This window comes from Dendropsophus ebraccatus, chromosome 1 (assembly GCF_027789765.1).
Source record: "Dendropsophus ebraccatus isolate aDenEbr1 chromosome 1, aDenEbr1.pat, whole genome shotgun sequence".
Classification (NCBI taxonomy): Eukaryota; Metazoa; Chordata; class Amphibia; order Anura; family Hylidae; genus Dendropsophus; species Dendropsophus ebraccatus.
Window position 1 is genome coordinate 8,887,297 of NC_091454.1, and position 11,718 is coordinate 8,899,014.

General features: G+C 44.9%; 1 protein-coding gene across 1 annotated transcript; it reads right to left on the bottom strand.

Annotated features, from left to right (window-relative positions):
- Positions 1-9,465: 9,465 nt before the first annotated feature.
- LOC138771422 (E3 ubiquitin/ISG15 ligase TRIM25-like) lies at positions 9,466-11,304 on the bottom strand. Its single transcript, XM_069951107.1, has one exon. The coding sequence runs from the start codon at positions 11,302-11,304 to the stop codon at positions 9,466-9,468; it is 1,839 nt and encodes a 612-aa protein (XP_069807208.1).
- Positions 11,305-11,718: the final 414 nt, after the last annotated feature.

Below are 11,718 nucleotides of genomic sequence, written 5' to 3' on the forward strand. Positions count from 1 at the left end.
AGTTTCTGTAGATTTTTTTTTAATTTTGTCTCTCTCCTTTGCAGAGGCCTGATATTTAGGCTCAATATTATGTCCACTATGTTCTCCAATCAGGCAGCAAGATGCACAGATACAGATGTCATCCGGAACACAATAGTACTTTAAAAGTTCTTTATGGACAAAACATTTCCTGTTCTCCAGGGAAGTGCTGGGATCAGTCAGGATGTGTTCTACCTCTTTGCTGTGGACTTTCAGGTGGTTATTACACAGAGAAGCCTCACACATTATACAGAACTTGTCTGCAGGTACTGGCGATTGAATACAGAAAGTGCAGGGTATTCCAGAGTAGACAAGAAATTCTCCACCACATTACACAGAGTTATGTTCCTCATTAGTTCAGGCCACTTCTGAAACCCTTTTCTGCATGTAGGACAGGAGAAAATTCCAGACCTAACCTGTGTATCCAGCACCTGATCAATACATCCCCGGCAGAAGTTGTGTCCACATCTCAGCATCACAGGATCTGCATAAATGCTTAGACAGATGAACAGAGCAGCTCGTCCTTCAGATCAGCTGATGCCATGACTCCACAGGTGTCAAGAACTGAAATAGGAAGGGACTTTTAGATAGCCGTGTTCCTGATCACTCAGATGTTAGACATCAGGCAGCAAAGCTTTCTTCCAAAGAAGAAACAAGAACTCTGGTCTTCTATAGTCTCGTTATCTGCTTTGCTTTTCCACTCTCATAGGTCATGGGATCAAAGTTACCTGTAATAGATTTGTAAGAAGTCTTTGTAAAAAGCTAGTTCCTGGTGGAAGTACTCTAGTCTGGATGCCACACTCTCCAGTCATCAATGTGGGTTCAGGCCTTCCCTGCCACCTCCAGAATGATTCTTCAGCTGCATGAGATTTAAACTAGAGCTATCTGTCAATCATTCTGGAGGAGGCGGGGGGTGGCCTGAAAACACAGCGGTGGCAAGAGAGCGGGCCAAAGCAGACCGTGTCACAGATGCCCCTGACTCTGTCAGTGGGAAGTAAAGTCCCTTTTTTTCCCAAAAAATTCTGAATCACAACCAGAAAAGGAAGGTACCTATGGCATGCCTGCTTAGAAGGTAACTGAAAATCGGCAGTACAGATATATGTATATCAGTACTGTCAGTTTCCATTTAAGTTGCTGGTGGGCTGTGGTATATGGTGGTACATGTAACTGGAAGAGTAGCTACAGGAGGAGGGTGCAGTGAGGGTTTAAGAGAGATCTTCGGGCTGGGGTGATTTTTGGCACAGTGCTGGGGAAGATGAAAAAAGTAACATGCTCTCACCTCTACCACTCCAGCGCTAGTGCGGGTATACCACAGTTCCGGTCACGGATGCTTCTGGATCTGAGCGGGGCCCTAGGACGTAATATGTTAAACTCCCTCAGCCAGTCAGCGGCCAAGGCAAGGCCCCACTATGGCCTCTGAATGGCTGAGCGGGCCTAACACATCACGTCCCAGACCCAGAAGTGTCCTTAATCAGGGAACAGGAGCTACGGGATACCTGCACTAGTGCTGGAGCGGGGGAGGTGAGAACATGTTACTACTTTTATCCTCCCCAGTACTCTGCCAAAAATCACGACAGCATGGAGTTCTCCTTTAATGGTGTTTGACTCTAGATGGAAAGAGCGGGGTTGAACCTGGAAGACCTGCTGATGGCCAAAAAGAGGGAAATTAGTGTTGAGCATGTCCTATGTGAAGTAAAGAGTGTGAACATTTATGTATTCTTCACAAGCCTGTTGTTTAAAATTATATATAAATATATATGCACTGTTGTGTTGCATTGAATATACAGTATGTTGTCTTCATTTTGACACGTCCACTTGACTACAAGCTTGGTGCCGCCACAAGTGGATTACTATATCTGGATACAGATGAGGCCTCCTGGCTGTCAGCTACAGAGAAGGTATTGAGGTTAGTGAGGCCTAGCAAGAACTTAGTACAGCATAGGAGCTGTGCTAGGTGATGCTAATGTAATGTAAGTTAGCCTAAAAGGCCCCGGAAAGTTTTGGTTGGCTAGAATACCTGTGCAATGAGGAAGACTGGTGGATTAGAGGCCAAGACGGAAGCCTGTTACAGAATGTTGTAAAGTTGAGTGACAACCTAAGCCCAAGCAGTCTCTAAAAAGCAACATGGCACTTAATAAGAAATCCTCCATACAGTCAAAGTGCTACTTATATGTTAAATATCACTTGGGGAGTGAACCTGGGAGAAGTTAACAAGTAATCTGTGTGAAATTACCAAGAACTGTGCAAGTTATTTTGCTGTATTCCTGCAAATGTAAGGATCCATGGGGGCTCTGTGTAAATCTGTAGGAAGTGGCTTGTGCAACCTCATGAGGCAAGTATTGGACTAGTATTACACGGTCCCTGGGCTTAGTTAAAGTACCTTCAAAGTAGTAATGAAGGCGTTACTGACAAGATTGTAACCATAGGTGTGTTCTTAATGCCTTTATTGTATCATAAAATGACCCTCCTTATAGCATTCCTGATGGGGGAGCTCTGACGGAAGCTGCCGAAGTAAACTTTGACTTATATAATCAGGATCCAGAGCCATCACCAGAGCTTCTCCAGATACCTCTATTGATCATTCAGCTGGTGAGAGGCTGACGGTTGTGTTCTTCCATGGGACCCTCACCGATAATAGAACCACTGCTGGATGGGCAAATGTGCATGGTACCATGACTCAGACCCTTCATTGCTCTAATAGCGAACAGTCTCTGAGGACAGATCCCCAACCTTCTAATCTATCATATGGGAATGGTCAATGGTGTCATGTCAGATCATGATTAGTTATTTCCAGTAGTAAAGTAGTTTATTTTATCAGTCCAGGTTTTCCGGGTGGCGAAGTGGTTCATTTTTACCTGGTATTCAGTGAGATTCTCTATTCTCTCCGGTGCTGTCCTGGTAAATGTGGTCAGGCACTTCCTGTACTGCACTGATTAGACTGAACAATACGGGGTGAGAGGTACATAGGAGTGAGTGCACAGTGTCACAGTTATGTCAATGATCACATACAGAACTTTATGAGTACTTTGCCCAGTTACTCCGTTCGGGATTAGGGGGGCGGCAGGAGTCACTCCCAACTTGGACTTTGCCTGAAGAATCTGCTTTGTGTCATTTAGATCTAATATCTTCTATCAATTTTGGACAATTTTAGCGAACCCTGTTTATCACTTTTACACGTTGTCAGACCTGTTTGGCAGAACACACAAGTTTCTATGGCAGAGAACATAGACGAGAAATCAGCAAGAGAGAACAACAGCAACATTTACTCTTTCCAACTCTACTCAAGTCCAAAAGGAATATTCCCATCTTAGAAACCAAGCTCCCTGTTTCTTCCACCGAAGGTGGTCGGGAAGCTGAAAACATCCTTCATGTATTTGTACAAAATATTATTTTGGAAACAACATTATTTATATATTGTTGGGGCAGCAAACGGGTCGGTAAGCGGGACATCAGTGCCCAGAAAAATCCATTCCCATGAAGCCTCTGGCTTTGCAGAAGGAAGATGGAGTCTGAAGAGTTGTGGGAACATAGCCTCACGGTGAAAGTGATGCATTCTTACAGTGATTTGTGCAATCATGGTAAAATAGCCCCATTTCACCACAATTTCAGGAAAATCACAGCAAAATGCAGAAAAGATGCAAAATCGCAACTCACCTCACCTAGGCCTGACCATTCTCAAACATTAAAGGGGTTATCCAGCGCTACAAAAACATAGCCACTTTCTTCCAGAGACAGCACCACTCTTGTCTCCAGCTTGGGTGGGGTTTTGCTGCTCAGTTCCATTGAAGTGAATGGAGCCTAATTGCAAACCGCACCTGAAGTGGAGACAAGAGTCGTGTTGTCTCTGAAAGAAAGTGGCCATGTTTTTGTATCACTGGATAACCCCTTTAAAGTATAATCCAGTCCCACCTCTTCTACTCTCCGGCACTCCACTTCCTCTGTCTGACGGTCTCTGGTGATATCTTCCAAGATAAGAGGGGGCAGGAGCATGTTGTAGGCAATGATAAATAGCTTTCTGATATTACCGATGTCATGGCAGCATTGAGCAGGTGTTGGGCACGTGCAAGAGTGTGGTCCCCACGCAATGCCCGCAACATGCTCCCACCCCGCTCTCACCTTGGAAGTTATCACCAGAGATGGTCTGCGGGGGGGTGGGGGGGTGGGGGGTTGTTAATACCTTTTCTGCTCTCTGAATAACCCCTTTTAAACACTGTCATTTTCTGCGGGTCGGGCTGGTGATCACATGACCCGATTACAGTAATGAAATGGATATAGCTGTGCTGAAAGGAAACAGATTGCCCTGTGTTGCTTGAATATGATGACAATATAATACCTTTAGCTGCATCATAACAGCAATATCACCTGGAGGAAAGATTCATAGTTGAGAAAAAAATGGTGAATGGGACACCCATCATGTTATGCATGTAGCATAGACCAAGACACCAGAATGCAAGGATCACTATATAACAGGTAACTTTATTTAACTTTTATCATGTGGAGGAGGCACAGATACTAAACAGTTCCAACAATAGTACCTGTAATGGCCGAGGGTAGATGGCATTAAGTTAACCCATGTGGAGTCAGTGTAGCTGGATGAGTAGTTCCTCGATGTTTATTGAAGAGCTGAGTAATCTTTGGCAACTAACTCGGCCACTCCAACATCAAACACCATTTGAAGACTGGAGACTAAAGCCGTAGCTCTCGTTTGCACCCTCTAACTTGAGACCTAGCTGGGTATTTATAGGCTACCTTTTTGGATTATCTAACGAAAACCTTGCAGTGATTGGCTCCGGCCAATAACAAAGGGTTTCTCTGCCTTCACTAGAATAATGTTGTCCACCAAGGGGGCAGTAGAGAGCAGAAAGCATGGATGTGTGAATGTAAGTGGGTTTTACATCTTGTTTACCATCTGCCAATACATGGTTACGTACAAAAAGTTCACAATATTCCAGAGTATTTTGCATATAGTACCACAACGTCAAGGGTCTCAACAAGGCACACATAATGCAGTTTAAAGAGGACCTGTCAACCCCCGTGCTGGGGTGACAGGCTCCCGACCCTCAGCTAGATCCCCTTATACTGACCTCATCTCGCCAAGTCCCACTCCTGGAGATATCCTGATCAGAAGCCGGCGCGCGCGCTGTGGAGATAGGTCCAGCGTCCATAGAGTATGAATGGAGCCGTGTGCGCATTGCAGAGATGAGTCCAGCTCCATTCATTCTCTATGGACGCCGGACCTATCTCCACAGAGCGCGCGACGGACTCTGACCAGGATATCTCCGTCCCGGGACCGGCTCTGGGAGCGGGACTCAGCGAGATGAGGTCAGTATAAGGGGATCTAGTTGGGCGTCGGGAGCCTGTCACCCCGGCACGGGGGGTGACAGGTCTCCTTTAAGTTCTATTACAAAAAAGCACAAAAATTATTTTTCTTGAATTTAAATGTTTTGTCAGGTTAATAGGATATGTGATGAAACTATGTTAAGTAGGGCTGTGGGAACCATCACCATTAAAAGGTTTATCCAATGTTAGATAAACATGGCCACCTTCCTCCAGAGACAACACCACTCTTGTCTCCACTTCAGTTGTGGTTCGTAATTAAGCGCCATTCACTTCAATGGCCATGTTTCTCTAATGCTGGTCAATGAATGAACGATAAGGAAACTGGTTAGCATGACAAAAGAATTTAAAAAATAAATTACTAGTAACATAACTAACCTATTGATTCTGCTCTGCATTTGCAGTGAATGCAGTGATATAGTAGTTGAATGCATACAGTACATTAATTAGCTGCAGATCTATAGAACAATTTTTCTTTGCTATCTGATTGGAGAGAAGACAAGCTGAAGCTGCACCACGTAGGAATACGCTGAGACTTTATAGTGTCACAGAAGTTCTATGTCACTGATCTTTCACTTGTTGCCCTTAGGGATCCACGCACAGTATATACAATGATAAGACTATGCCTTCTCTACCTCTGCAAGGCCAGAGGCATTGTGTGAAATGAAGACTGCATTAAGGGTGCATATGGCAATCATATGGCAAACAACCCATAAATAACACAATAAAGGGGTTGTCCGGGCAGGACTCTTCTAAGTCGTAACAAATACCTCCCTGGTTCCCGTGCACCAGTACTACGTCAATCAGCTTGTGGCGTGTGGCCGTTGTAACGGAGTCCCACCTCCGCTACATCATGTTCCCTAAACTGGAAGTGGCCGCACAATGGGGACCAGAGAGGTATAGTGCTGGTGAAAGTGTTATTTTATCCCTCACCCCCTTCCTGGGTATATTATGGCTGCAGTCTATGGGCAGGTTTTCTTCAGCTGCTGCTCCTCAGGCTCCACCATATTGAAAAATCTGTGCGGTTTTTTAAAACATGGGGGGAGATTTATCAACTGGACTTTTCTGTGTGGTCTGTTATAGCAAGAATAGACTGGTCTGTGCAATTTACTACCTGGTCTATTTTCTGTGGTGTTCATTTGTGTCTAAGAATTGTTATAAAATGGTCTCAGAATTGTCTCTAAATCCACTCATTGGTCCAGATCCCCCCCCCGGCAACAAGCATTTTCTTTGCCCTTTCTTTTGTTTTTCATAAACCTATATACAGAGAATTACGTCAGATACGTCGATGACCGACAGATTTTAATTTGAAATAATATGATCAATGAGGGGTGTGGGGGTGTTTTTATTTGAATTAAAGAAAACATTTTTTTTTTTATTAATTTACTGGCTTAGGAGTGAAAGCTGTCTAATAGGCAGCCTCCATAACTAATTCTGGGCTTAGTGTTAGCTTAAAAAGCCTATTACCGCAGTACCCACCTTCCCAGGGTTACTGGGAAGAGCTGGGTAGCAGGCTGCTATTATTAGGCTGGGGAGGGACAAAATAAATGGGCCTTCCCGCCCTGGTACTACTAGGCTGCTGCTGTTTTTTGTGTGTTTTCATTTGGCTGGCTATGGAAAAAGGGGGGTGTCTTTATTAATAATAATAAAAAAAGTGTGTAGGACCATCTCCCCCACCCTCTTTTTATAACCAGCCAGGTAAAAACCAAACAGCAGCAGCCTAATAATACCAGGGTGGGGAGGGCCATTTATTTTGGTCTAATAATACCAGATTACCAATGTCCAGTCCAGGAGAGCCAACTTTGACGCTCCAAGAACGCTGGTATTCAGCCCTTTCCAGTACCCCTGTGGCGGTGGGTACTGGGGTAATAATGGGAGGTCAGTGTTACATTTTATTTAACATTAAAATCCACTGGTCATCGATGCATATGAAAATGAAACATACCATCCGTGCAGCTCACAACCTCATTGTCAGACCCAGCACACTGAGCGTCCTGTGTGGCGGGTTTGTTACTATATAATGTGCTGAGCAAATCAGAGGCTGAGGTGGTACACTGCTGCAGCCACTGATTGGATTAGCAGATTAAACAAGAGCAAACAGCACACAAAGTGCTCAGTTTGCTGAGCCTGATAAAGCAGACGGTAGCCTCGCATATGGTTATGTATGTGTACCATGCCTGCCCCAGCAAGGAAGGGGGTTATTTAACCCCTTACTATGCCGGCACGGGTGCAGTACAAGAACAGTCCGGCCCTGGGGGGCTAAGCCCTTTGGAGCCAAACTGTAATTCCTGTGCCAGGAATTTTAAAAAGCCTGCCCAAAAGCAGAAGCTTTCTGCTTTTGGGCGGGAGACCCTTTACAGCAGGGAATCCCAGCTTTATAGCAGTGCGCTATGCACCGCTCCTTATTGTACAGCCACAGAAGGTAAGTAGTGATGCTATTGCATCACTACTTAACCTCTCACACTCTTTGGACTGGACGCTCTGCTCCCGACCCACAAGCGAACTGGCTTCACATTAGGGGGTGAAATACGCCACCCTTTAGTGTGGAGTCAGTCTGTAATCCATTTGCGACTAGTTTATGTAGTTGCAAATCATAAATCAAGCCTACTTTCACCGTAAGCGGAAGTAGGCAACATTGGTCTACATCTGGGAAAAGTCGCAAAATTTTGTGCAGCTATGCGGTTGCACAAAATTTTATGACTTTTCTGTGTCAAAAAGATGGTCTAAATGCTTAATAGATCCCCCCCCCATTGTGTTGTGGATTTCACCTGTTGTGGATTTCTAACCGTTTCGTTATGGATTCTCCCACTGAAAACAACAGGAGTTTAACCTCTTAAGGACATAGGACGTACCGGTACGTCCTATGTCCTCACTTGCACTTCAAAGCGGGGCCACGCGGCGGCCCCGCTTTGAAGTGCCGCGATCCCGGGTGCCGCGTGTAGCCCGGGACCGCCGCTATTAGCGGGCACGGTCTGATCGCCGTGCCCGCTAATTAGCTAATCGGAGGCAGCTGTCAAAGTTGACAGCTGCCTCCGATTACCGGAGGCAACGTTTCCCTGGTGTCTAGTGGGGGAGATCGCTCCTCCGGGACCTTGTCCCGGAGGAGCGATCTCCGTTACTGATGCCGGCCGGGGACGCGTCCAAGATGGCGCCGTCCTCGGCTCGGCACTCGTTTACTTCCGGCTGCAGCAGCCGAAAGCAAACGAGTGCCGATCTCATGGATCTCTGCAGCATATCTATGCTGCAGAGATCTCAATGAGAGATCAAAGTGTATATACTAGAAGTCCCCCAGGGAGGCTTCTAGTATATGTGTAAAAAAAAAAAAAAAAGTGTTGTTAATAGTAAAAAGCCCCCTCCCCTAATAAAAGTCTGAATCACCCCCCTTTTCCCAGGTTTTAAATAAAAGTAAACAAATAAATAAATAAATAAACATGTTTGCTATCGCCGCGTGCGTAATCGCCCGAACTATTAATTAATCACATTCCTGATCTCGTACGGTAAACGGCGTCAGCGCAAAAAAATCCCAAAGTGCAAAATTGCGCATTTTTGGTCGCATCAAATCCAGAAAAAATGTAATAAAAAGCGATCAAAAAGACGTATATGGGCAATCAAGGTACCGATAGAAAGATCAAATCATGGCGCAAAAAATGACACCTCGCACAGCCCCATAGACCAAAGGATAAAAGGGCTATAAGCCTGGGAATGGAGCGATTTTAAGGAACGTATATTGGTTAACAACGGTTTGAATTTTTTACAGGCCATCAGACACAATATAAGTTATACATGTTATATATCGTTTTAATCGTAACGACTTGAGGAACATGCATAACAAGTCAGTTTTACCCCAGGGGAATGGCGTAAAAACACATTTCCCCCAAATAAAAGAAATGCGTTTTTTTTTTCAATTTCACCACACTTCGAATTTTTTTCTGGTTTCGCAGTGTACTTTATGCAAAAATTCAGCCTGTAATTGCAAAGTACAATTAGTGACGCAAAAAATAAGGGGTCATGTGGGTTTCTAGGTGGAAAAATGCAAGTGCTATGACCTTTTAAACACAAGGAGGAAAAACCGAAAACGTAAAAACGAAAATGGGCCATGTCCTTAAAGGGTTAAAGATTGAAAATTCGTGTCAAAGCCTGCACCACTATCCGCATGGTGGATTCCATGAAATTTGTAAAGTAGGATATTATGCGTAGATTCTTATCATGTGAACAAGTGCGTAGAGAACCACCATATACACATAATACAGCATGAAGGGGCTCGGTGAAGGTGGTGGTAAAGGTGTGTATGTGCTTCATGTGGTCACACATCTCATAAAAGGACAGCTGCCCGGCTTCATAATCCAGACAGATCCTGACTCTGTGACTGGAGAACTGATAAAGTAACTCGGTTACCTTACTGTCATGTATCACCGAGTTCTGATAATAATATCCCCGCACTCCATATAAACACCAGGACTTGTTATTATATCCAATGTATGACTGATGCCCCCTCTTGTCTATACTGGGATAACACATCCCCACCCTCCACTGTCCCGACTCACTGATGTCTACATCCCAGTAATGTCGCCCTGAGGAGAATCCCCTGCCGCTCATCACCTGATAACCCTCAAATCTTTTTGCTGTTTCTACACGATTCTGGTTTCTTGTTGTCCTGGTTGCAGTTTTCAGGTTGTATGATATAAGAATATTATTCCCAGCTGTGTTTATATCCAGTAATATGTCTGCAGGACCCTTCCCAAAGATCCCTTCCTCTCCTTCAGTCGCCCCCTCCCCCTCAGCACCCCCAGTCCTGACTATTACACCATCGTCCTCATATTCTGGATCTGGCACAGGTGAAGTTTGCGTGTGATGCGTCTTAAATTGGATGCTGGGAGGTTGTGGCCTAATTTCTTTTGGTTTTGCGGGTGAGATGGTCTGTAGATGTGTTATTATATCAGCGATACCTGCATGTAACATCCCTGTAATCACATCTACATCTACATCATGTGTCTTATTATCTCCCCCTGTGTCCTCATCACCTCCCTCCTCCTCAGGATCACACAAGTCACCTGTGTCTGGATCCTGTAAAACAGTCAGTGGATCCGCCATGTTACACAGCTTTTCAATGTGTCTCATCTTCCTGGATAGATCGTCCTTCTTTATCTCCAGCTTCTGGATGACATCAGACAGTGACAGTGACAGCTGCTCCTCCTGCCTGGAGATCTCACTCAGGACCCTCTTCTCCAGGTCGTTCAGCCGTCTCCTGATGTCTTTAAACAGGGCAGTGACTCTCTCGGCTTCTCCAGATGCTTTTTCTTGAGTTTTCCTCCTGCGCTCCTCCACACTCCGGACTCTTTCCTCAGTCTTCTCTCTCTTTGTCATCTGTTTCTGCAGAACATTTCTCAGTTTCTCCTTCTTCTTCTCAGAGGCCTCATCCAGCATCTCCACCCGGTGGGTCCGATGTTCTCCAGACAAACTGCAGGACACACAGATACAAGCATCATCCTCAGTGCAATAATATTCCAGGACCTTCTTATGGACAGAACATTTCCTCTTCTCCAGGGAAGTGCTGGGCTCAGATAAGACGTGTTCTGGTGACTTGCTGTGAACTCTCAGGTGATTATCACACAGAGAAGCCTCACACAGCAGACAGGATCTCACAGCAGGTACAGGAGAGTGAATACAGTAAGTGCAGCAGATCCCGGTGATCTCCTCCTGATGGGGCTGAGTAGACAGGAGACGTTCTGCTACATTATGTAGATTTACGTTCCTCTGCAGTGAAGGCCGTCCATGAAACTTTACTCTACATTCAGGACAGAAATAGTGACGAGACCTGATCTGTGAATCCAGGACCTGATCTATACATCCCCGGCAGAAGTTGTGTCCACATCTCAGGGTTACAGGATCTGTAAAAATGCTCATGCAGATGGAGCAGAGCAGCTCGTCCGTTAGATCAGCAGAGGCCATGGCTTCTGGAATGACAAGAACGGAAACGGAAGCAGTTTTTTCAGTCTGTGTTCTGCGTCTGAGAGCTGCCTATTAACCCTATAAGATGCTGGATGGGAACAAATGTCTTTGTATCATTACAATTATAGGGAAGGATGTTGATTTGCCCTAGTGTATAATCTTTTATCCGTATTTGGGTGTAATCTCCGTCATCTTTGGGCTTCCTATTGTTCGCCTGTACTGTTGTTGCTGCTTATTTAACTGTTTTCTTCTATGTACAGCACAGCAATATATAGATGTTCAATAATAGGTTTATTTATTTGTTAAAAATTTTACAATACATTCAGAAACCTGAATGGGTACCTTTACAACGTGGTGCCAGTGGTTTTGGGGCGGCAAGGTGCCAGTACAGAGTCGCTTTAAGGAGAGGGTTAT

Coding starts and splice junctions, on each gene's coding strand:
- LOC138771422 (XM_069951107.1), bottom strand. CDS start 11,304: ATGGCCTCTGCTGATCTAACGGACGAGCTGCTCTGCTCCATCTGCATG.